The 26,301-nt window shown below is 36.5% G+C and overlaps 1 protein-coding gene across 2 annotated transcripts in view; it reads right to left on the bottom strand.

The window, feature by feature from the left end:
• Pof1b (POF1B actin binding protein) overlaps positions 1-25,887 on the bottom strand; it is a 62,244-nt gene extending 36,357 nt beyond the window's left edge. For both annotated transcript variants that reach the window (XM_021153727.2, XM_085838045.1), the window contains exons 1-4: positions 25,817-25,887; positions 25,391-25,728; positions 12,103-12,177; positions 6,082-6,162 (exon numbers count right to left, since the gene is read on the bottom strand). In XM_021153727.2, coding sequence (XP_021009386.1) covers positions 6,082-6,162; positions 12,103-12,177; positions 25,391-25,675 — 441 coding nt within the window. In that variant the 5' untranslated portion in view covers positions 25,676-25,728; positions 25,817-25,887. The remainder of the gene's footprint in view (positions 1-6,081; positions 6,163-12,102; positions 12,178-25,390; positions 25,729-25,816) is intronic.
• Between the last annotated feature and the right edge of the window lie 414 nt (positions 25,888-26,301).

Raw genomic sequence — 26,301 nt, 5'->3', positions numbered from 1 at the left:
CAAATCCACCCTAAAAATTAGCAGGTGTTTTCCAAACGGTTGATGTTATAACTTTAATTGTTACTTTCAAAACCTCTGGCAGTAGTTCTCACATTTAACAAAGTATATAATTCCCAGCATCTATTGCAATGTTCCCAGGCCACAAGCTATAATAGAGAAACATTTTTTGAAACCAAAACAAAAATTTGTTGATTACAAGTTCAAGTTATTCCGTTTCAAGCATCACCTCCAAGCTGTATGATCACACCTGGATTAATCAAGTTCCACAACTGTGGTTCTAAAGCCTTGTATTTTCCACAGCCCCTGACCTGGTGCTCACCCAGTCCCTTTCCTTCCAGATCTCACTACCTTTCTCCACACTGCAAAAACTACTTTTTGGTTTCCGTTCCTTCCAGCTCTTCAAAGACGAATCCATACCTTTATTTTCTATGCATATCTGAAATTTTACCCTGTTTTCTCCTTCAGAATCTTATCTCATTTGTCTCTTTTCTTCTCCATTACTGATTCATTCTATCTACAAATCTTCCAGGCTCCTTAAGATCCAGTTTTCTCCTCCAGTGATACCTTCCTTCTTACCTTTGACCACTATCCTTTTCAGAAATGCATCCCCCACTTATTTCCTCTGCTTCCTTTTGAGAAGTCTACCCATCAACTTCCTGTATCTGGATTTTGCTCCCACAAGCATATTTAAACTGTTGTTTGAAATATCACTGTGACTTTCTTAACTGTCAAAGCTCTTGCATTCCTGTTCTCTTTGGCTTTATGTTAATTTCATATGGTTAGTCAATACTTTCCTCTATTTGCTCTATTTCTATTTTTAGAACCTTCTCTCAGAAGACATTTTCTTGCAGGGGATCTGTCTTTCTGTTCACTTGAAATAGATATTTTCCTTAACCTTCTCCATTACCTCACAGCAATCCGACTCCTGCCTTTATCCTTGGTGATAAAATTTAGATACCAACCCTCTTACTTCTATCTAAAATGTGACCTTTAGTAATGTCATTTTAAATATCTACTAGTACTCTCTCTATTATGTACCTCAGATCCCACTAGCTCAAGCAAACCTTACAGTATTTCCCTTTAATAAACTTATTCCACATCTCTTCTTAATCTTTTCTTGCAGGCCACCATAACCCCAGCCTCCTTAGCCAGTAAGTTTTAAATTTTGTTAAAACTATTCCCAAATTAGCTGTCAGAAAAGAAAAGAATTTGTGAAAACCTGAACAAAGCACCACATATTTGAATTTAAATTTCCTTATAAGTGTAATGATTCTAACATCATGTAAATTGTACTAATACACTATATGTCAAAACAAATCTTTCCTTGATTTTCCACACACAGCAAATGTGCTATCTCTAGTCAAATTGCTGTGTGGTGGTTTTAATGTGAATGTCCCCTAGGTTCATATGTTTTAATACTTGGTCCCCACTACTGGTACTATTTGAGAAAGATTAGGAGATGTGACCTTATTAGAGGAGGTATGTCACTGTGGATGGGCCACACTATTCCCTGTTAGCTCTCTCTCTCTGTCTCTCTGTCTCTGTCTTCTCCCTGACTCTGTCCTTGTTCCTCTCCTTCTCTCCTCCTCTCCCTTCTTCTCCCTCTCTCTCTTCCTCTCCCCTCCCTCCCTCACCACCCTCTCTCTCTGCCTAGTGCTTGTGGATAAGTTATAAATTCTCAGCTATTGTTCCACTGCCATAACTGCTTGTCTGTTGCCAAGCTTCCTGCCTTGATGGCTATGGACTCACCCTCTGGAACTATATGCCACCAAACTAATCTCATTCTTTTACCATTGCCTTGGTAATAATTTCTATCATGACAATAGAAAAGTAACTAAAACAGGAGTTGGTACCAGGAGTAGGCTATTGCTGTGACATACCTAACTATGGAATCTGTTGTGTTTATTTAGTTATTTATTAATTTAGTTTTGTCTGTTGCTTTGGGAGGAAAATGGAAAACTTTGAGACTTTGGACTGGAAAAGCAGTTGAATTCTTTAAGTGGAGCTTAATAATCCATCCTAGTAGGATGCTGAAAACAATAGGGTTCAGAGCAATTCAGACTGTGGAGGCCCAGATTAACTGGTTTCAGAGGTGAACAGTGTTAGGAACTAGGCAAAGAGTTATTCTTGGCATATTTTAGCAATGAATGTGGCTGCTTTTTCCCTTTGTGCTAAGAGTGTGCCTGAGGCTAACTAAAGTGTTTCAGACTAGTTTAGTTGGCAGAGAAGATTTTGATACAGCCTAGTACTGACTATGTCATGTGGTTATGAATGATCTCTCCTGTGCAGATCTAACGTGATAAAGAGAAAAGGTAAAAAGAGAGAGAGAGAGAGAGAGAGAGAGAGAGAGAGAGAGAAAGAAAAAGAGCACTAGAAAATTTAGTTTTGGAGCCTTAGTTTGTGATGAGAGATATGGAGAAATATAATAAAAGCAGTGATATCTGCAGGGTGAGAGCCCACCCAGTTATAAGCTTTCAGCTACTGCTCCAGGACCATGACTGCCTGCCTGCTCCCATGCCTCCTACCACGTTGTTGGTCATGGACTCACACTCTGAAACTATATGAAATGCCCCAAGTAAATGTTTTCTTTTATATATCACCTAGGTCAAGGTATTTTGTCACTACAACAGAAAACTAAGACACTTTGCATTTGTCTACTAGTGACTGTCACCCACCCAACCATGTATTTTACCATGTAATTTTCACAGCTAAATATCGCCGTACCTTTACTTCACACTCTAAAAAATGTAAGCGTCTTTGGTTTAGGAAACATGCCTTATTTCCTTCTTCCTATTTTAAGGCTCTAAAGCAGTGGCCCGCAACCTGTGGATTGTGACCCCTGCTGAGGTTGGTCTTATGTGTATTCAGATGCTTAGTTCTGTAGGCCAAGATCAGGTTACAGTCTAGACATGGACATTGTATTGACTAATGTGCTGTAAAAAATGCTCCCCAGTAATCTCTGATTGGGTTTCAAAAAAAAGTTAGAGTCTGTGACTGGGAAGGGGAGAGAGGAAGGTAGAACTTTAGATCCAGTAGGCAGTCTCAGGTACGGACCAGGAGAAGAAGTTTGGCATGAGAGAAGCTCGCTCTGAGGACACACATGGAACAGAACAAAACTCAGTTGGCAAGTTTCATGGAGTCTATGGCTGGAATGTAGGTTAGAAAGCTCAGAATCTGCCCAGTTTAGGCTTGGAGTATATTATTAAAAATACCAGGTTTCTGTGATTTTTATTTGGGAGGTATGACTAAAAAAAGGTGTAGCAACCCTCCCCCCCCCAAATTACTACTATAGACCTGTACAGGGGTCACCTAAGAATATCAGAAAACACATACTTCCAATGGTCTTGGAAACAGAGACGCTGCTCCTCCATTCATCTCGAGGAGGCTTTGCTCACATGCAGATAAACCCAAATATGAGTACCCAGAACTATATTAAAGGTCACAGCAGTAGGAAGGTTGGGAACCGCTACTATAGAGTATTTTCTCCACATTAGGAGCATTACAATGAGAAACTTAATGAAATTGATAAATATCAGCTGGATTTCATCCCCCTAATGAAATGAGTGTGTTTTCTTCATTTTTTTTTGAAAAGTAAACCAGCATTCATAAATCTTTGTAGTACAAAGACACATCGAGAATAAAGAAAATTAGGAACAACTTCAAATAAAAGCCTGAATAGAGATAGGAGGAATCATAATTAGAGAAGTGGCTCAAGATCAGTATAATTCCAAAGAGAAGTAAAGCTTAGCAAAGCTAGGAAGTGAAAGAGGGTGAGGTTACAATTTAAGAGCTTCAACTTACTGTAAACATTGCAATTAAACTAAGTCTTCTGCCTGAGAGATTTAAAAGTACACAATACAAAAGAAATACACTTAAAATAAGAATATATATATATATATATATATATATATATATATATAGTGTTAAAGCTATTTTGCAAAACCAGTTAGGTTATTTTTGTTTACAAAGCATGTGGCTTGAAATTTGTTTTATTGCTCAATAAAGGACAGAGTTTGAATCTTTAAAGGAGTATTTTTCTTCATTCTTCTGTTAGATGTTCCTGAGAAAATGTTTGTAGTTCAAAATAGCCCGAGATAATGAGTTCTTAGAGAAGCAAGCCCAGTGTTATTAATATGTCCTTACTTATACACATACTTCTAATTTTGCTGCCTTTGTAAACAACATGGTGTATAAGCAAATTTGTAGCTACATAATTTATCTGGTAATCAGTTAAGGTCCATTGTGCGTTGTCCTTAATTTGCTACTTCTTATTCTGCAGTATTCAAATCTATCTACATTGTCACTTTGTAGCTCCGTGTTCCTGCAGCACTTAAGAATTTAAGTGTTCTCAAGACTAAAGAAAGTATGTTTTAAAGAATGTGAGTTCCAGGCTGGGGAGATGGCTCACTTGATAAAGCACTTACTGTGTAAACATAAAAACCAGAGTATGGATGCCTGGCATTCAGTAAAAATCTGGCCCTGTTATCAGATCTGTAATCTCAGCCCTGAGGAAGTAAAAACAAATAGATCCCCAGAGCTCACTGACCAGGCTGGCTCCAGAGCTCACTGACCAGACAGGTTAGTCTTAAACAGGAGCTCAGGTTCAGTAAGAAGCTTTGTCTCAAAAAATCAGGCAAATAGAGGTTGAAGAAGACACCTGATGTTAACTTGCGTATATGGATACACATAAACACACATATACAAGGATTTATACCTGTGTAAATATAAGGACAACTATATGGGTAAGAAAGCAGAAGATGAGATATATGTAAATACAAATCATACAAGAAATGCTGCCTTTGTAAGAAACCAATAGTATACGTGTATTCAGGTAGAATGCATTCAACTCCCATCACATATTATATTGAGAAGGGCCACAGCAGAAGGACAAAGGTAGGGAAATATCCGTCCCCTACTAAGGTTCTCTTCACTGCCCCTTGTCCAGCCACCTTGCCCCTGTTTTCATACTTGCTGCTTAAATATTTGATTATGCAAAAGAAGGAGCAGGCAACTGCTTTAGCTATAATCACATCCTCTTTCAATGTTTACACAAATTTATGAAAACTCAAGCAAATATCCAAAGCAATCATCCCCTTACTCAGCTCCTCTGTGTACACAAATCCACACAGACATGCATACACAACCAGCAGCTTCCTTAGCTAAGGAGACCTGAGAACATGGTTTTAATAAGTAAATTAAAAAATAAGAGGTGGAAAAGGTAGTAGTATAAGAATATGCTCCACACCACTTAGATTAGCGGTGAATGAGAAAGGCTCTGGATTAACAGTTTTCTTTCTGCAGCTGAAATACATAATCTTTCAGGAGAAAGATAGTTTCTTGTTATAATGGAGAAATAAAGTGTAAAGGAAAAAAAATGTCATATCTCTATCCATACCACAGTGTTCCTTTTGAGAGACTGATTCCTTAAAACAAACAACAAAACAAGCTCATTTTGTTGCCACTATAGATAGACGTGTGCATGCACATGTATGTGTGTGCCTTCAGAAAGGTTTGTTATTATTGAAAACGTTGTCTTAATATTCTTCTGAAATTAGACAGAGAAAAATATATACTCTGTAAAACATGTGCTTATTTATTTTAGTAAAAATAAAATAATGTAAATTTTTAACAAGCTTATTTCTAGGTACGTAATTTATGCCTCGCAGGCTACAAGCACATGAAACATTTTTGAACTTTTACTTTTTAATTTTCTTCTTTCTAGTCCACATCTAAAAGGTAAATTCAAATAAACTGAATCTTCCAACTCCTGATGTGATGGTTGGTAGATTTTATGGGAAGCCCGTGAAGACCTTTGTCCCTTTTTGCTCTGCTTCAAAGTGCACAAAGGTCCCTTATAGTGCTCAGGTGGGGTTATAGATATGAAAGTATTCTAACAGCCAAGCGGCTTGGAACTTTTGGTCTCTTTGTCAGACTGTATGGGTGTATGGCTACTTGGAATTAAAAATAGGGTTTTAGATTAATGGTTACAGGTGCACTTTCTAACTGGAAGATAAGCCATCAATCAGTGTTTAAGGATCTGATAACTTATGCACTAGAAGAAGAGATCGTATGATACCTTACCTGTTCAGGGTTTTGTACTATGTATCTCCTAATGGTGGTTTGTGGATATGTAGTAACTTTCACTGTTGGAGAATGGAGTTCCTGTGGAGAAAAATTAAATCCATATAACTATATAAAGTTATCATTATTTGGTTGCTTGGATCTATCAAAAATAAAAATAAGGAACATTTTTCATAGTGAACATTATACAGTCCCTTTTATGAACAATGATATATGACTTTATAATTTATTTAATGTTAGTGTTAAAAGTACTTTTGCAAAGCTGCAGTTGCTCGGCTCTATTGTAAGTAATTGCATTTACTAATTTCTATTTTTACCATACTTTTTCACAAATTGTTATGGTTTCATTACATATTCATTTTTATTAAAGTTTGGTAAGTAAAAACTCTATAAGATCTGAGAGTTTATTTGTCTTTAAGATTGATTGATTCTCTAGACCCAATGACTCAGTAAATACTTTACTGGCTACTTGCTTGGAAAGGAGCAGGGGCAACTGGAGGCTCATTGATTACCTTATATGCTTACTTCTTTAAGAACTTCATTTTTCAAGTCATCACTCACAGCTGTATCCTTTGCCAAAAGGTTAGTGTCTCCCCAAATCTAACACTTTGAAAGGGATCCATTCCCTTTGAAAATGCCTTCAATTCATGGACAGGTTGGATCATCAAAGTTCTAGATTTCACTGAAATATTTTCATGGCACACCAGACTTGAGATGTTTTTGGTTGCAATTATTGTAGGTGATACTACAGACAGACCAGAAACTGCATTCACTCTTCATAGTCTTGCTGCTCTTTGCTTTCAAAAGTCTGTTGTCCTGACTGTAGATGGTTCAATCTTGGGGAGTGGTTGATTGGTGCTTTAGATGAGAAATTTCTCCTATGGACTCAGTTATTTGAAAACTTTGTGCTCAAATGATGGTACTATTTGGATAGATTATGAAATCTTTAGGTGGAATAATCTTCCTTCAGGAAGCACTTTACTGAAGATGGGTTTTGAAGGTTTATAACCTCACTGTACTTCCAGGATATTCTTTATTACATGTTTGTTGTTAAGATGTGATCTCTCAGGTTCCTGCTTCAGCCACTTGCTGTCATGGCTCTCTTACCATTATGAACTCATTCTCTGGAACTGTAGGCCAAATGAACTCTTTCTTCCTGTGCTGCCCAGTTTTGTTAACTTGACACAAGATAGAAAGGAACTTCAATTGAGAAAATGTCTCCTTAAGATCACTATTCAGGTAAGTCATTAGGACATTTTCTTAATTAGTGATTGATGTGCAAGGGCCCAGGATATTATTGATAGGACCACCCCCCCCCTAGGCCGGTGGTCCTGAGTTCAATAAGAAAGCAAGCTGAGCAATCCATGTGGAGCAAGCCAGTAAGCAACACTTTTCCATGGCTTCTGCATCTCAGCTCCTGCCTCCAGGTCCCTGTCCTGTTTGAGTCCTTGTCCGGACTTCCTTCAATGATAAACAGCGATGTGAAAGTGTAAACTAAATAAATCCATTCCTTTTGGTCATGGTGTTTTATCACAGCAATTGTAACCCTAACAAAAACAGAAAATGGTACCAGGATAGTGGAGTATTACTGAAAAAGGACTGACTGTGTTGTTTTGAGGAGGATTGTGGAAGGACTTTGGAACTTTAGGCTAGAAAAGTCATTGGATTTTGAGAGCTTAATGAGCTCTTCTGCCAGAGCTTGAATGATAAGAATGTTGAGAGCGGTGCATATGATGAAGGCCTGGCTTCAGAGAAAAGTAGAACTTCTATCAGGTCACATGTGTGAAGGATCTGCAATATCTGGTCAGCTGAAGCTGACTAATCAACTGTGACTAAACAAGAGACCTGAGCCACTATAGTAAAACCTTTACTTCTCTGTGACAATAGATGCTGATCATCTGGGGCTGAAGAATCAGTTGTGCTCAAGGAAAGACAGTATCATTGACGTGAGGTCTTCTAGGAAGTGTTTCCTAAGAGTTAGCGCACAGAAGGTATGTTTTAGATGTAGCCTCGGTTAACAGCATGGTGTAAGAGTTTCCCAGGTGGTACTAGTTTTGAAGGCATGAAGGGAGTCACAGAAAACAGCTGAGGATTGGCACTGTGAGAAGTCAGGAGTGTCCACTGATGAAGGTGCAGCCTTAGTAGCAGTTAAAGCCATAGAATTTCAGGGGTCATGAAGAGAAGTTGAGGCTTGGCATCATAAAAGGAGCCTGGGAGAAGCTATTGGTGAAAGTGCTGCCCAGTTGCAGCAAGAGACCCCAACATTTTAGAGATGCCAATGCTATGGAATAACCACCAAGAACACCAGCAGCAATGGAGTTGGTGTTGAGTCAACTGGTACCTAGAAGATAAGCTGTGTGTGGTGTAGACAGTGGAGCCTGAGAAGTGACCTAGGCCCTTTGGAGGAGCCCCGAAGTTCATATGTGGATCCCAGACATCGAAGACCAATTTATTTATATTTGGAGACTGTTTTTGCGTTTTTCAGATAGTGATTATGCCCTGGTTATTCCATTTTGAAGTAAGGAAGTATTTTACATGGTTATTATTTTATAGGCCCTCACAATTGAGAGACGTTTGATGTTAATAGACTTTTGATTTTTAAAAGAGATTGGATATTTTAAAGAAATTGAATATTTAAGGGTTTGAATTTTTCAAGGCTGTGTGAGACTTTTCTAAGTTTGTAAAATGTTTTGTATTGAAGTATCAATATTCATGTCCGACCTTGGGGATGAACAGGACAAAGAAGGTTGTGGCTTAACAGTAAGTTATTTGTGTGTAACATTGACAAGTGGTCAGTTGTGCTGGCTAGTTTTATGTCAACTTGGTACAAGTTAGAGTCATTAGAGAGAAAGAAGACTCAAATTCATCTATAACATCAGGCCTGTAGGGCATGTTCTTAATTGTGACTGATGTGGGGCCACGCTTGGGCTGGTGGTCCTGAGTTATTTAAGAAATCAGGCTCAGCAAGCCAGTGCAGAGAGAGTAAACAGCATTCCTCCACAGTTTGGTTTCTGCATCAGCTCCTGCTTCCAGCTTCCTGCCCTGTTTGAATTCCCACCCTGAACTTCCTTTGATGATGAACAGTGATGGGAAAGCATAAGTCAAATAAGCCCTTTTCCCCCACCCCCAAATTATTTTTGGTCATGGTGTTTTATCACAGCAATAGTAATATTAATTAAGTCACTTCTCTAAGTCACTTTTGGTTATAGTGATTTATCATAGCAACAGGCAAGTAACACTAATATATGGTACGTAAACCATTATCATTCCTTATAGTCCCAGCCCCCACTGTTTTCCCTCACCAACAAAAAGGGTTTCTGCCAGCAGTGTTGTAAGTTGTAGGAAGCACGTAGGTACTTGTGCTCATAGATAAGCACTAGAGGAACCAGGAATGTCAAACAGTTAAACATAAAGAGTTATCTTTTCAAAAGGAGAGATGTATAACCTTTTTTAGGCCAGAAGGCTGGGAACGGATGTGGTTAATAGCCTGGCGACATCTGCTCTATCTGTATAGCCAGGCAACACTGGCTCCCACAGACTTATGTTTATCTCAGTCAATCTATGGTGCTATCTTCCCAGAGACCCTTATCATGAGCATTGTTTACCTTGAGCCTTCTTCCTTAGTTAATTTATAGAACCCGTCTTTATGGAAGATGTCACTTGTGTTTTACAAGAGTTTCAATGTAATCATGTTTTAAGCTTTGCTGTACACATGGGCTTGGGTTTAATTATCATCAGAAAATATTTTCCAAACTGTGCTGTGCTTAAATATGTCTAAAATAAACCATCCAGTGTCAGATTTTCAAAGTTTGAACCTTAACCAGCTACTGAGTCCTGTTTAATCAGACTTTCTTTTTGCCTCACAGGGACATCCTGCTGGCTGTGGTGTTTGTAGAGACTCCCACAGCAAATCAAAGAATGAGACTGGCTATCTTAAGCCCCAGATAGGGATATTTAAAGTCTTTCAAGGAAGGACAACCTCTACAATGACTTGGGTAGTTGTATTCTTCCCATTGATATCAGCTTTGTGAAAATCTAGGAAGTTTCATAGATCAGGGGGAATGCCCAGTTTCTTGTCTGGTTTGCTTTCTGGAGAAGAGATGATGGTGCCTGCTCAGTGGTCAAATGGTCTTCTGGTGCTTTTTTGGGGGAGAGTGAAAGCCTTTTCTGATGTGGAGTCACTTTTGGAATAAGGCTATTCTTCAGCTAAGGCTATCTGATGTGGCAACATCAGGCACATTGGAAACCACACAGTGTGACCAAGAGTAACTCTAAAAGCAACAGCAGCAGCTTGGTAACTAAGTGCCTCTCCATACTTTTTAAACTGCACTTGGTGATATTTTTTTTAAGTATTTGTTTTTTTTTTCTTTTTGGATGCATGCCCATAGGGTTAGAACAAAATATTACTTGAAGGGAGCCAATTAAAATTTTAGCTGTATCTGGGCATAGTAGCATACACCTTTAAATATTCCTTGGGTTGGAGATAGAGAGCCATTTAATAGACATTAAAAGAAACAAAAAATCTGTATGTGGTGATGCAGGCCTGTAATTATAGTACTTAGGAGGCTGAAGCAAGAGGATCTAGATTTCCAGATTAGCCTGATGTACATACTAAGACTTTGTCTCAGAAATTTATCGAGAAAAAAAGAAAAGAGAAAGAGAAAACACTAGAATAAAGTCATTTGTAAACTTTTAATGGAAAAGTCAATATTGTTAATATAAGAGTCGTTACACATCAAAAGAAAAGATTTGTAAATTCGTAGAATCATCAAATATATGTATAACTTAATAAAGTAAGGCTCATGGATTCCTCAAAAAGGAAGTGTGGGAAGACTGTAAGAGCCAGAAATCATGGATATCTGCAGCAAAGCATTATTTGCTGGACATGACAAAATCATTGAACACATGAATTCACAGTGGCTTTGACTGCATGTATAATATCTGTCCAAGATCAAACAAGCCACAACACCAACATGGTTGGAAGAAGGGTTCATGAAGTCCTGCCCCTATCTAAAGAGCTACTGGGAACTGATGAATGCTTAAGGATGAAAAGTAAGTTTTTGTCAGGGATGTGGCTGCTAAGAAACTACTCATGCAGAGGGTCCAACACTCATGCTTATACAGGAAGCACCTAGAGAACTCTATACAAAATGATCAAAATACATAAAGGTGGGAGGAAAAAGTGTTGTGAGCAAAGGGGGAAGGAATAGGTAGCTGATTCGGTCACAACACAGTATACACAGTATGAGATTCTCAATTAAAATACGAGAAGAAAGGAAATGGTTAATAAACTTCAAACTATTCAACCAAAGTAGGAATTAAGAGTTTAACAACTACAAAATACCTCGTGTTTTCTAGAAACTTCACTCTTGTCAACACCCTAAATTGTATACTCCTCTCCCATGCAACTAAAAATTTAATATGCTTTATATTATGTTTCTCTGGACTTTAATATTTTTACACATGTCAATTAACTAAACATTATATTACAGTAGTAATAATTATTACAGCTTACATTTGGATATACAATACTTATATTAAAACCTAATAAAATGACTAGGACTCTTAGGTCATAAACATGAAAGGAAATAACAGTCTTGTGTGTCTCTGAAATCATAAACTCATAAGAAGGCTACTTTTTTGCCTCATGAGTATAAATTTTAAAGGACTATCATTCACAAAGTCAGTTCCTTGGTCAATCCAAATTTATGTATTTTCTTGGTTTTCAAATCAAGGACCCTTAAAATATCTGCATTCACTAGAATATTCTCAGCTAAAATTAAACTACACCTCAATTAGAAACAGTATGAATGAGAGAATAATGGATATAAAAATGTAATTATGGTACATGCTGTACAAATTTCTCATGGGCAGTTTATATTCATGTATGAGAATACCCTCTTGTTTGTGAGCACTGACGTTTTGTGAAGGTGTAGTTATATAAAGACATAAAGAGTGTCCCTACATATGAACAAGACTTATATAAAAAGAAGAAAACCAAGTTAACACAACTTTGTTTACCTGTTCAGCATTTTGTGTTATGTGGAGAGTGCTTGGTGCACAAGTAGATATTTTCAGAGTTGGAGAATGGAGCTCCTGTTGAGAAAAACAAAACAAAGCATTCAGAAATTGTTTCTGACCCCTGCATTTTGAAAGTCTTCAGTCACTGTGACTGCTAACCCATTCAATTGAATGGATGAGGTGTCCTTTATTTTTATAATAATCTTATTAGTCACAAATAAGAACATTGTGTGGAGACTTTCTCTGATGATGTCTATCCACATTTACTGAATTACTTGGACAACTTTTAATGTAACCTAATAATAAAATAATTTCTAGAGCATTTTTATAGCAATGCCATCTTGTATTATTGTTTTCTTTTTTCCTTCTTTGACAATTGTGCTAAAATATACCACAATAGTATTATATGTGTGCTGTGGAGCAAATGAAAATTTCGTAGAGCAAAAACAAAGAAAAAAATTATCAAACTAATAGATGAAGCTACCTTTGAAAAGTTGACTATTACTCTTAGTTTACTTCAAGTTGACTCCATTATACTTTATCTGTTGCTACCAACTTAATTCTAGAGTCAGCGACGCTGTTTTAAAATGATTCACAAAAGGGAATGAAGGTGGTATTCACAATGATTAGGCAAAATGATTACTGTGCTATCATTGCTTATATTTCTTCCCAAGTTAGGAAAGATGCACTACCTCATTAGTGTGCACAGATAATTTTTTTTTCATCGCACTGGGGATCAAACACAAGACCACATATGTTAAGTCATGGGCTTACCACTGAGCAACTCCCCCATCACTAGATTGCACAGACTTGATAGTATTACTCAAGCTCATCACACCTTCCTATAATTTATAGAGGATTGACATGCCTCCAGGATATCTCCCCACAAACAGAAAATAAAATAAAATAAAATAAAATAAAAAGTTTCCTAAGAAAGGGATGATGAAAATCTGAATCACAGATATACAAGGTTAACACTGACAGTTTATCAGAAGCCAAGACACTTACTCCAACTGAAGAATGTTCTGAACACTTGGGCACTATTTTTACCATCTTCCCCTTTCTTTATTTTAACTTCAAATACTATAGATCTGGTGTTTTCTGGATGCCTCTAAATAGGTTCCTGGATTTCCTGCTAGAAGCTAAAAGCTCTTCAGATGAATGCAGAAGATTACAGACTGTAAAACAAATGGGCACATATCCTTCACTTCAGAAAAAAACGATTCCAAATACAACCATGTGCTAATAGATGAGGCCCACAGATCATGGAGAAAAAATGAGATTTTGGGTTTTTTGTTCTACATGAACATAATTTTGTTTTTTTAAAGATTAAGATTAGTGAGATGTTTTACTAGCATATTAACTATACAAAGTAAGTGGTTTCATCATGATAGTTACATGCCTATAATGTAATTAGGTCATATTTATCCCCTTTATTAATCCTGGAAACAGTCATTTCCTGTTCCATAAGAAGTGAAAAAAAATTTGTGAAAGAATCAAAGAAGAGCATGTCATAATTTTAAGGTCACACCAAGAGGGGTTTCCTTTTTAGTAGACTTTCTAAGTGTTTAGCTTTGTATAAATCACTCTCTCTCTCTCTCTCTCTCTCTCTCTATATATATATATATATATATATATATATATATATATATATATATGTCATATAGAGCATTCATATTATTCATATTGGAATCATTAATTCAACGAGCAGTGATATTTTGGTTCAATGTGTCCTATTTAGAGCCTTTCATTCCTGATAAGTAGTTCAAGGCACAGATGAGGTGCTTGGTTATCATGGTATAGTAGAAAGATGCCTGGGCTAGGAGTCAGGCTCCTTGGGTTGGAACCTAGGTATAGTACTACTCAGATTGTGATATTGGTTATCTCATGTCTCTTCCATGAGCTTCAGTTTCTGCATGTGGGAAATTACATATAGTTATTGTGTAAGTGTGGCTTAGACAATGCTTAATCTCTGTTCTATTTCTGATATTATGTAAACAAAAGAGATAATTTTTAACTTATTTTTTTGCATTTTGGTTCTATATTAAGAAAATAATTTTAAATTATTTAAGCTTGTCAATCTTGTTTTCCTTTGATAATAAGAATGTTGCTAATGCTGATGATGGTGCTAACAAATATTAAAAGTTTCCTATATCAAACATCTTTTATAGAGCTTTGAAATCCAATACCTAAAACAACTTCATAAAGAAGGTACCAGTATAACTCTATTAGACTTATAAGTCATTTTATACAAAACAGCCTAATTTACATAGATGATGATTATAGAGATATTATTGGGTACTAGATAGAATTCAACAACAATGGCAATGACTCCAGAAATAAGGCTTTTAACCCCTCTATATTTTGCCACATTTAAACTTGCTTGATTATATTTTCAGTTTTACAAATTGTAGAATCTACTTATAAGATAAATTGTGATTAGGTATTACATGAGGACCCTAAATATATTTTTATTTCTCTCTTTCAAATTAGTTCTTGTGGAAAGTAACACTTACATTTTTAGCGCTTGGAGAATAAGTAGAAGTCTTTGTACATGCTAGAAAAAGTGCTCCACCACTATGTTATACCCTGGCTATTGTTTTCTATGGTAGAATTTTAGTATGTATGCCAGGCTGGCCTCATGATCCCCCTACTTTAGTCACAGCATGCTGGATAGGTGTGCATCAGCATACCCAGTTACAAAGCAACTTTAGTCATTCTGAAAACATTATACATACTTAAAAGTGATTGCATGAGGAGACAACCCTGATTAAAAGATTTAATTGCTCTAAATTCAACAAAGGATATCTGCAGACTGCATGATATATCTGAAGAGTATAGCCACGGGGCTCTAAATCAAATAACACACTAAAGTTCTATTTACCACTTATGTCAGTTAATCCCCTTAATAGTTCAGGATGGTTCCACTTTTTCATATAAAATATACAGTATATTATTGAGTCATCTAGTCTTCTGCCCCAGAAATGATAACCATTACCTTGCTTTCAACTTACTTTACACAGAAGTCTGGTAAAATCAGTGTTCATCATTACACAGGCTAGGTCTGGTATGAAACCCAGGTCTGTTTGTCCTGTGCTGCCTCAAGTAATGCTTTTTTAGCTTTTTGCAAAGTTGTAACAGTGTTCTTCCTTCTCTTCCTCATTTACTTTTTATAAAGTAGACACTGCATGAACAATTTTAAAATCAAAGTGGGTTGAAATCAGTTGGCTTTCTGAGAGAATTTCACCACATCACTCAAGATAATTTTCTGCATCTTAGCACATACTATATGAGAGCCAAGAACTTTGGTTTCCAGTAGAGAATTCACTATTCACAAAAATGTATCCATTTTCAGCTGTTAAAATAGATATGTGTTTTTCAGAGTTAAATCAGTTGGAGTATAAATGGCTCAAGTTTCTCAGTTATTTACTCTAATCACAGTGCTTTTCAGTATCACAGTGCAATGGAAAAAGAAAGAAAATCAGAAGCTGGCAAGCTGCTATTTCCCTCTAGACCTACAAAACATAGGCTATGTTCTGAATTTAAGGATTATTTGAGAAATGAAATTGAATATCAGAATAGATGTTTTTTGTTCTCTAATATATTTTTATGCTGTTCTAAGATGATAAAGATAGCATAGTCAATAAGTGACTTATAATGAAAATAGAAACATGTTTAAAGTGAAACAAGTTATTATGTAATCAAAGTTAACTAAAGTAGGCAATTAATATAATGAAAATCTCAAAAGTAAGTATCTAAATGCAATGAGTCAGGATTCCTTAAAATAGCTGTGCTATTGTCTTGGACTGTTGGAATACTGGATTTTTTAATTTGGTTTTTCTCAGAGAGCAGTGTATTGAGTAATCCCAGCTGGTCTTGAACTTGCTACTGAGCCAAGAATAACTTTGAACTTTTGATTCCCAAATGTACATATGGACCACACACAGTCTATGTGGGTATTGGATATCACACACATGGATTTGCGAATGCTAGCAAGGACTCTACCAACTGAGCTCTACCTCCAGCCCTCTTTATATACATGCAATGTATATTACCTGTTATGTAACAGAGAAGTCTAACAATTAACAGAGCATACTCTCTATTCTTTTCAAACTTATAATTGGGCAGCAGATAAAAATTTACAAATCACAGTGAAGTATGAACTATAAGGAGCTTCATGTGTTAAGAGGTGAAGTCAACCTTGGGTAATTAAAGATTGGATCACAAGGAAACATAGGAGGAACATAACAAATGTCACAAGAGTTTTGTTAGCTATTGGTGAGAGGTATAGGAACTGGGATCTTATTTACAGAATGGTATCTTATACTTTGTCTGAAGCACAGGGCAGTAGAATAGAATTTCAACAAATTAGGCCAGAAGAAACAGATCAAGGAGTAGATCTGAAACTGAAACAAAGAAATTTATAGGCTGAATGTCACCAAAAGTCTAATAGGGAGAAGAATGAGTTGAGGTATTTGTAAAAAACCTGAGGAATTTTTTCTAGAAAAGACATTTTAGGTGTAATTAAATTTATGATGAATTTAAAATAGTTTTTATGTTAGAATTTTCACATTTGATCCAGTCACTTTTGCAAAATTTTGATCAAGTACAAAAATAGGCTAATGTAAAAATTATTTTATTTTGGCTCACAGTTTCAGAAAGCTTGCAGATATGTGTGATTAAAAAGAACAAGGTGGCTGGGCAGTGGTGGCACAGGCCTTTAATCCCAGAACTTGGGAGGCAGAGGCAGGCAGATTTCTGAGACTGAGGCCAGCCTGGTCTACAGAGTGAATTCCAGAACAGCCAGGACTACACAGAGAAACCCTGTCTCGAAAAAAAAAAAAAAAAAAACAATAACAATAACAACAACAAAAGACAAAAAGAACAAGGTGGCAGGAACCTGTGGTGGAAGGAAGTTGATAACACTATGGGAGAGGGGGGGAGAGGGGGAGAGAGGGGGAGAGAGGAAGAGAGAGGGAGAGAGAGAGAGAGAGGGAGGGAGAGAGAGAGAGAGAGAGAGAGAGAGAGAGAGAGAGAGAGAGAGAGAGAGAGAGAGAGAGAGAATTTATTCAGGAACTAGCTAGGGATAATATTCACTGAAGAACCTATCCAAAATGACCTTATTTTTTTAGTCAGGCCACATTTCCTTCAAAGTTTCTAGACTCTTCAAAATATAGCGCTTCAATGCAGGAATGATTTAAAACACGAGCTTGTGGTTGCCATTTCATAATTGAGGCACAATAACATCCAAGCTAAAGTTTGTGGAAGAAGATAAATGGGTAAATACTCCATATGAAGCAAAGTCTTTCATTAGAAAGTTACATATGTGAGTACAGTGTCACTGTCTTTCAGAGACCAGAAGAGGGCACCAGATCCCATTACAGATAGTTGTGAGCCACCATATCTTTGATGGGAATTCAGCTCAGGACCTCTGGAAGAGCAAGCAGCCAGTACTCTTAACTGCTGAGCCATCTCTCCAGCAAAGCTGAGGAGAAGGGCGATCCTGTAGGAGGAAGAGCACTCTCAATTAATCTGGACCCCCGAGATCTCTCAAACACTGGACCACCAAACAGGCAGCATACACCAGCTGATATGAGGCCCCCAACACATATACAGCAGAGGACTGCAGGGTCTGGATTCAGTCAGAAAAGATGCCCCTAACCCTCAAGAGACTGGAGACCTCACGGAGTTTAGAGGTCAGGTGGGGTGGGGGTTGGGGGCATCCATGTGGAGATGGGGTGGGGTGGGGAGGAGGTGTGGGATGTGGAACAATAGGAGGGTGTAGGGGGACGGGGAATGGAATATAGGATGTAAAAAATAAATTAATTTAAAAGAAAGGAAGAAAGAAAGTTACAAATATAGTTTGGTTTGTGGATGAAAAGTTATAATAGTTTGTATAAGAGAATCTTTGGGTTCACAACTAGTATGTCAAACCATTAGAGGATTATGGAATAAAATTTAATAAACAAAATCACTTCACTTGGACAGAACTTCATTATCAGGACAAGAACATGGAATATATCTAAAAGCAACCTAATTAATGTCTTCAAGCAACAATGGCTCAGGGAACCGATGCCATGACCAGTCAAAATACCTGCCCTTCAACACCACATGCCATAACAATTGTGAAAAATATTTATCCATCAAAACCACAAGCCAAATATAAACAAGTCAATTTCAGATACTTCATAAGGCCGAAGACCTGGAAAACTCATCGAATAACTTCTTTATATTTATTATTTTTAGTTTATGTGTTGTTCAATTTTTAAAAAGGAAGCAATATCTGACTTTCTAGTTTGTTTTTTTGTTTTGTTTTGTTTTGTTTTGTTTTTTTCCGAGACAGGGTTTCTCTGTGTAGCTCTGGCTGTCCTGGGACTCAGAAATCCGCCTGCCTCTGCCTCCCAAGTGCTGGGACTATAGGCGTGCACCACCACGCCCGGCTCTAGTTTAATTTCAAAGAGAGCTTGTGCAAGAGTGACAGTCTGAAACAACTCCAGTTAAGAACTACGTCTTTACAAAAAAACATATTCAGGAATTAGGGAAGCCATAATCATCTAAATGGAAGGAAAACCAGAGGAATGGAAGAGAGAGGGAGGAACAGAAAAACAGGATAAGGAGAAAGGAAAAGCGTACACATTCTGTTTTCCAGAACATTTCCTTCCGTTTGTCATTGAGTCTTGGTTTTAGAAATAATTTGTCAACCTTTAAGAGCTGTAAAGCCTGGGTGGCATAAGAGAGTAAAGAAGTATTATGTGTGTCACCCTCTAGTTAATGCAAAATAATATAGTAGGCTACATCTGGGGTGGCTGTATGTCAAAAAAATTCGGAGTGAGAAAAAAAAAAACCCTTAACAATAACTTAGTAAGGTCTGAATCAAGATGAATTATTTACAGAGCCTGGAATGCAAATAACAACAGTGGAAGTGGAGAGGGTGGCATCTGCAACAGAATGGAAAGCTGTAGCAAATGGAGGATAGACCAAAAAGCAGGATGGGAGGTCCCGAAATACTCCTTTGGCATCATTAAAGACATTTTTGTGTCATTTAGATCCTAAACTTCACATGAAGGTAAAGGGAGGATCTTATCCTTTCAGCATTTCCATCAAAGTTATCCTAAGGCAGTTGGACTCTTGAAATAAATAAAATTAATGTCTTGCATCAACATATATTTTGATTAAAAATCAGTAAAAATATTAAAAACAGTAAAAGTATTACAGAGAAATATTTTAAATATTAATTCTGAATGACAGCAACATTTTCATTCCTGAGAAAGAACATATTTCAGATAGAATGGCATTTGTGCCACATTTTCTTAGAAAGTCTATTAAGACATCAGAGTTACTATGTAGCTAAGACTGGACTCAAGTTCATTGTGATCCTCCCACCTTGGGCTCCTGAATGAGGAGACTATATACCAAATCTATCATATGGGTTTTTTTATGTTCAACTACATTATCTCAGGCAGTTTATAATGGGTACATACACCATTTGGTGTTGAAATACAACAATGAATCAGCTAGCACTAACTTTGTAATGTTAATGAGTCAAGTGCACATGCCAAGAATATTGCATATTGCTTTTACGTGTTGACCTGCAACTAACTGCTAGGTTTAAATCCCAATTTTAGTATGCACTAGCCTTATTCCAAAGGTTATATTCTCTCCATTTCATGGACCTGGTCTGTAAAAATGGAAATGAAATAGAATTTCATTTACTGGATACCATTACATATATGTCATTCAGTAATCAATACAGTCTGAAAAAATAAATGAACAGAGGTTCTAACAAGTCCAGTGGCTTATTCAAGGTAATACAATACTTAACACTCACCTATGTGTCAGGTATTGTATTATGTGTTTTCCATTATATGTAATCCTATAACTGTAACAATAACCTATAAGTTCCTTTGTATTGTTGTCCCACTTTATATGAGGAAAATGACATATACAGCTAATGAGTTCCCGAACCTGGTACTAAACTCAAGTTTAAACTCTAAGCTACATTGTTTTCAGAGTTCCAGTCTACTACAGTCCCCCTGAACACTTACTATGTGAACATTTAAGTCCTGACCATTTAGTACCTACAGCTCTGCCTAAGACACTCCATAGAGAACAATTTTTTGGGAATTTTCTAAGTAACAGCTGTTTAGACTGTCAAATCTCAACCTCTTCAAGGATCTCTATCTGACTTTCACTTATCTCTCTGTGGATCTGACCAAAGAGCTCAAGATATTCAAGCAACAGAGAAAAAAATAAATGAATTAGTTAGTAGAGAATATTATATGTACAGTGGAAGATTTTTTTTCACTATATATTTGGAACTATACTGTAATGAACATGGAACTTCTTCATGATTTTTAATTTGAGTTTTAAATTTTTTTCTTAGAAGCAAATACATGATGTTTCCCAATAAAGATCATGGGAGTATTATGACCCTCTTGCTAGTCCCAATACTTAACAACAATCACTGAAAATAGTAGTATTGAGTTAGACTAGGTATAGGAACAATAGTTTCAAAGGAGGTATTTTTCATCTTTATAGTTCTTTTTATTGAAAATAATATTTTCACACAATACATTCTGATCACAGTTTACTAAAGTAAAAAAAAAATAAGATAAAAAGATTAGAAACACACACACCACAAAACCACAAAATCTGAAAACATAATATATTTAAAACTATCTGGCATTTACCCTGATGGAATTTCACAAGGTAAACTATTATTTGAATTAAGTCCCTGAATAGTGTGGAGAACACTTGTTAGAATGTTTCAAAATCAGTATCATTATCAAACAGCTGCCTTAGGTTATTTTTGAGATATTTTCAATGCTTTACAAAATAAGAAATATGTAAATACCAGCACCATTTTTTAAAGAGGAGACAAACATTTCATTCAATTAAAACTGAAGTCTATGATTATGTTGTCATGAAAGGAAAACAAAACAAAACAACAAAAAAAGTAGTTCCATTCCTTTCTTCCCTCAAGCCCAAATCTCTCACTTAAAATCCTTATTTCTGATTGTTATTCTCTCTCTCTCCTCCTTTTCCTCTCCTTTTCCCTTTCCCTTCCCCTCGCCCTTTCCCTCTCTGTCTCTGTCTCTCATTCTCTCCCCTCTCTTGCTCTCTAGCTTTGTTAAGAAAGCTATAAAATGGAGAGAGAACAAAAGATACAGTTCTCTATTCAGTTCATGCTGTCTTTAACTTTTACCAGGATATATTCTCCGGAAAAGTAAAGAAGAGCTTGTACTGGGATAGCTGATGATATGAAAAGTCAGTTTAAATATATTTATTTAGAAAGGCTTTAACTATTAAATGAAGCTTCAGAGTATGACAAATCTCTCAGTAGTTTCAGGAGAAATTGTGAAGAAAGAACAGTTGACACAATCTTTCTTCTCTTCTTCCACTGGCTGCATTCCCTGGCCATCACCACATCACAAGGACAGCTTGTGAGTGTCACAGCCTGAAAACTGGCCCACAGATTTATCAGACCTGCCTTAACAAGAGACAATTGCCATGAACATTTTCACCCAGCAATTAGGTGCACTAACAATTTCTAAAGCTTCATTTAATTGTAAGCACAAAGGGGATGACCGACTCTGAAAACACAAACCCCTTTATCCCATGACCTCATTCTTGACTCAGGCAACCTACTTCCCTGAACAATCATTCCCTTTACTGACCACACCCTTGAACAACAATTTCTCAAGCAGCACACCCCTCCACACAGAACAGAAAAAATGTCTAGTAGTAAATAGAAACTTTAACACAGTAGGGAAGTCACTCCTGCCCTTTGCAACCAAAGACAAAGGAAAATAAAATGTAAACAAACCTAAGCCCCAAGTGAATAATTATTGGCAATGAAGGTCATTTACAAATTTACATTTACCTTTAGGCTACTCTCTGAGGTCAGACTTTTTTATTGCAAGTTTTCAAATTGAAAATAATGGCAAACTTTTAAAGCCATACATTAAACCCCAATATCTTATTTGAGAAAGTGCTCATGACAACATATAAACTCATATTTCTATGTTAGCTAGGTCACTGACATCCCAGACTGTGTTTATCCTCCAAGTGGACTTTCCTTGGATAAACAAATGGTATTTATCCAGATCACGACATTTCCTGTCAAATAGGCACTTCAGAAGAAACTGGTCACTGAATGACTGGAGTTTAACATATTTAATTTTGATCCATTTTTCTTTCTCAAAACTCAGTATTCATGGAAAATATCTTGACCTTCATGAATACTTAAATTAGCCAAAGGAAAAAATATAAGTCCAATGAATAATTCACACCAGTGTTGTTCATTTATGGCAGTCTACCATTTTGAGTTAATTATGGTGGTTTAATATTTAAGCATTAAGGATTGAATTCTAAAGGGTTCTGTTGGTATTGTTTTCTTTGGCTTTAAATAACTTTGAGAACATTACTCATTTATTTGTAAAATCACATTGGGCTTGAAAGTGTTTCTGGCCTTGTATGAGTATACTTGTTCTTGTAGGTTAACCTAATATTTAAAATTCTACTATTAATTAAGATAAGGTAGGCTCAACTGGTATCTACATTTAATTTTATTTGAGAAATACCCTAATAATCAGGCAAAATAATAACCAAGAAAACCATAAGTATGTCTCATCAATTATAGATGAGAAGTGAAAGCAACATTATATATCATATAGAGAGAAATATGAATCTGTTTACATCTATCAGCATAATTTTAATACACAAGAGAAGAATAGTAGAAAACATTCTAAAATGCCAAAGATAGAAAATACTAAATAATCATAAATGCTGTTTAGTTAAGTCTAAGATTAAGATTTGGGAAACAAAGTAGAGTAGTATGAATTGTTTCTCAAAGGAAATATATTTTATAACTGGCAAGACTTATTTTAAAATCCACATTCTCTAAGTATCATACATTAACCAAACAAGTAAAAGGTTTAACTGAATCCACTGTGGCCAGAAATTGAATGCTAATCCTCATTGGCTTGCCTTCCCCTGTAGTAAACTCTGAAATTAGCATAATTGCCACATAGCAGCTCATCTAAAACTCAAGACATTAAGAAAAAATTTCTTGAAACTGGAAGGGAGTTTTGAGTAATCTCTATTGCCTTGTGCCCAGATGGTCCTGTAGTAAAGGTCTGTCACAGTGCAGCCACTTTGTAAGCAGGAAGGTAATTTCAGGTCGCATCTAGGAGGACTTTACATACTGCCATAATCCCACCAACAAAGAGGAAGGAAGAAAAACTAAATAGAAGGGCTTGCTATTCATGGTCATTGTGGTCGCTGACTTTAAAAGCTGTTTAATTATAGTCCCTTTTAGTGCAATTTATCTCCAAGTCCACCGGAAATTTTATAGTCAAAGTTTCTTTTTTTTCTACCAAGGAAAAAAAGGCTTCTTCTTTCCCTCTACCAAATAGCTTGAATTTCATCTCTCTCATGTCCATTCATTCATTAGTTTTATTTCTCTCTAGTCATAAATAACCCCATACCTCACAATGAACTCCATTCCAGAATCTTATCTCAGCTATTAAAGTCACACTTTCAGGCTATAAGGTGTTATACGGCTTTTCTACAAGGAACTAAGTTTCAGGATGAAAAGAGTCTTAAAGAGATCAATTCAGCAAATTCTGTATAAAAGAAAGAAAGTTTTATAAAAAAGCTTAACCATCTTAGTTTGACCCTGACATTATTATTAAGAATGGAAGCTGAAACAAGGAATAAACAGTAAAATACAATTGTCAAAATTGTCCTATATTCAGTATTACTTTTTAAAAAGAATTTTGCTTTTACGTGTGCATCTATCATTCTTTTGCTAGCATGTTCACATGAAAAAAAAAAGGCTGTGGGTTGAATTAACTGAAAAGTAGGATGACTTCAGCATTCCTATGATAATTGTAATTGTTTTTAACAATTGTTTTGGATATATTCAGGATCTAAGATGGTATCAGGTTTGTTGTTCATTAACATGCTAATGTTGAATGTTGGAATGTAAATTGGAGTATTAGAATGATCACTTATACAACCTGGGATTTTTTTTTTTTTTTAACCTTGATAGTTGTCTATGCTTTGAACACAATACAGATTAAGGTTTTTCCTAGCTACAGAAAGAAAAGGTGTGGATTCCGATGGGAGGAGTTGGGGGAGGCACTAAAAGAAAAATAAAATTACTGGTATTAAATTTTCTGTAATTTCCCTGCATTTAAACTGCTAAATAAGACAATAGTAAAATAATTGTGCTCATAGTTTGGAAACCATTTGTATCTTTGAGGAAATATTTTCATAGTTTTACTGTACATTTTAAGAATGTTGCTTTATATTCTACTCGATTATGGGTTTTAGAGAAAGAACATCTACTGTTTGCAGTTGATATAATAATATAAGATAGGATAAGACCCTAGTCATTCCTTTATGAGGTCTTCACAGTATAAATACTATGGAAATACAATTTCAGTTTGGATAGAAGCTCACAGAAAGCTTAAAGTTATATACACTTAATATAAAGGGAGTTAGAGACAGACTTTAAGCTGTCATTTTTTAAATAATCTTTCCATGTTACTTTTTATGTACTTTCAAGACTATTAGCACAGGTATTGGTCGTAAGAAAAAAAATACCAATTTATCTCATTTTCAGGATGTTATTACAGATCAATCTTTTGTACCTGTATACCTCTTTCTTGCTTTTCAAATTCTATAACCTTTCTTCTCCCAACATTCCATAAATTGCTCAGTTAGTATGTATAAGAATCAATGTGTCATTTTGACACCTAAAAAAATTCTAAGACATGTGCACCTGTCACTTATCTGGGATCAGCATACTATTAGCTGAACACAAATAACTACACGTCACTCCATATGTGCTATTGTCTCTATATCATTCTATTTGGCACAAAACACCTGTTTGCTCGTGATATGATGTGAATTAGTGGGGAACTGTTCTAAAAATAAACCTATTGCATTCAAATTGATGACTACTTTTGTCGTTAAAGGCAAAATGGCTTGCCACTTAGAACACATCTTTCAATCAACTTCAATTTTAAAAATATGCTTTTCTATACTCTGGCTAAGTTATGTAAATCATTAGAATGGCAACCAACCAACCACAGGCTCTAGTAAATGGGGAAAAAAGCTAAGAGACAGAATTTGGGAGACTGTCTAACACATACATAACCGAAATCCACCAACAGCTATCCCATAGATTACAGCAAATGGCAAATGAAGCAGAAAAGAAGTGAGATTTAAGATTTGTTTTCCTTTTTCAAGATAATCTGGAATAGCTGTCTTTTATTACCTGGGAATGGTCGCTCCAAACCAAATTTTGGTAGGAGGAGGCAGGTTTGAGAGGCGAGAGTACTTCCCGTGAGCCGAGCGGGTCCAAGGCCTGCACCACCTTGTTCATTGGCCCACTGTAGGTCCTCACTCGTTCATACACTACATTTTTTTCTGGAGGCTGCTGGGCTTGACTTGGCTGATGGTAATAGTGGTAATGCTGAGGCTGGCACTGCAGGACCTCTGTGGGCTGCTGCGTCCCGCAGCTGCTGCTGCTGGTCTCACTCCAATAGCTTGAGCTCATCATCTTCTCGGTGGTGGTCAGAAACAGTTTCCCCAGAGTTTTCCCAGGTGCTCTCCCTAAGGAAAAAAAAAAAACTACATTAAAAAGATGATAACAGGGAGGGCAGGCATGCAGAGACACGCAAAGAAGACCTTTATCAAGCACCTTTTATCCCTGGTGGTACCAGTAAAGGATGAGTTACCCGAACAGCAGCAGGAGCAGGTCTGGCAGCTGCAGAGTAGACAGCAAAGTATTTGAGCTCAAAAGAAAACAGGAGCCACCCTGGGAGATTGCTCCAGGAAATGGCACTGACACGCCCCTGAGGGGCGGATTCACCTGGCAGGTTTGCGTGCCAGGAGAGGCCCTGCCTTGCCACAGAGATAGCAACAGGACTTCCCAGTAGGTAAAGTAGTCTAGAAAAAGTAGACACAGAAGTTCAGGGCAGGAGCCAGCTCCTAGGACTGGAAATTTGAAGACAAAGATACCAGTGTCAAAACCTGTTCGAGAAAACAACACCACTTTCCCATGGCTTGTAAATTTAGCAAAGGTAGTTTCAAGCCTAAGTACTCATTCCAGAACCTCAGACCAAATTAAAGCCTAGGGACACACTAATTTTCAGAGATAAATTTGCATTCTTCACAAACCCCCTG

The sequence above is a fragment of the Mus caroli genome, unplaced genomic scaffold (assembly GCF_978045245.1).
Source record: "Mus caroli unplaced genomic scaffold, Mus_caroli_1 scaffold_5, whole genome shotgun sequence".
NCBI classification, from domain to species: domain Eukaryota; kingdom Metazoa; phylum Chordata; class Mammalia; order Rodentia; family Muridae; genus Mus; species Mus caroli.
This window is presented reverse-complemented; position numbering and strand designations above follow the sequence as displayed.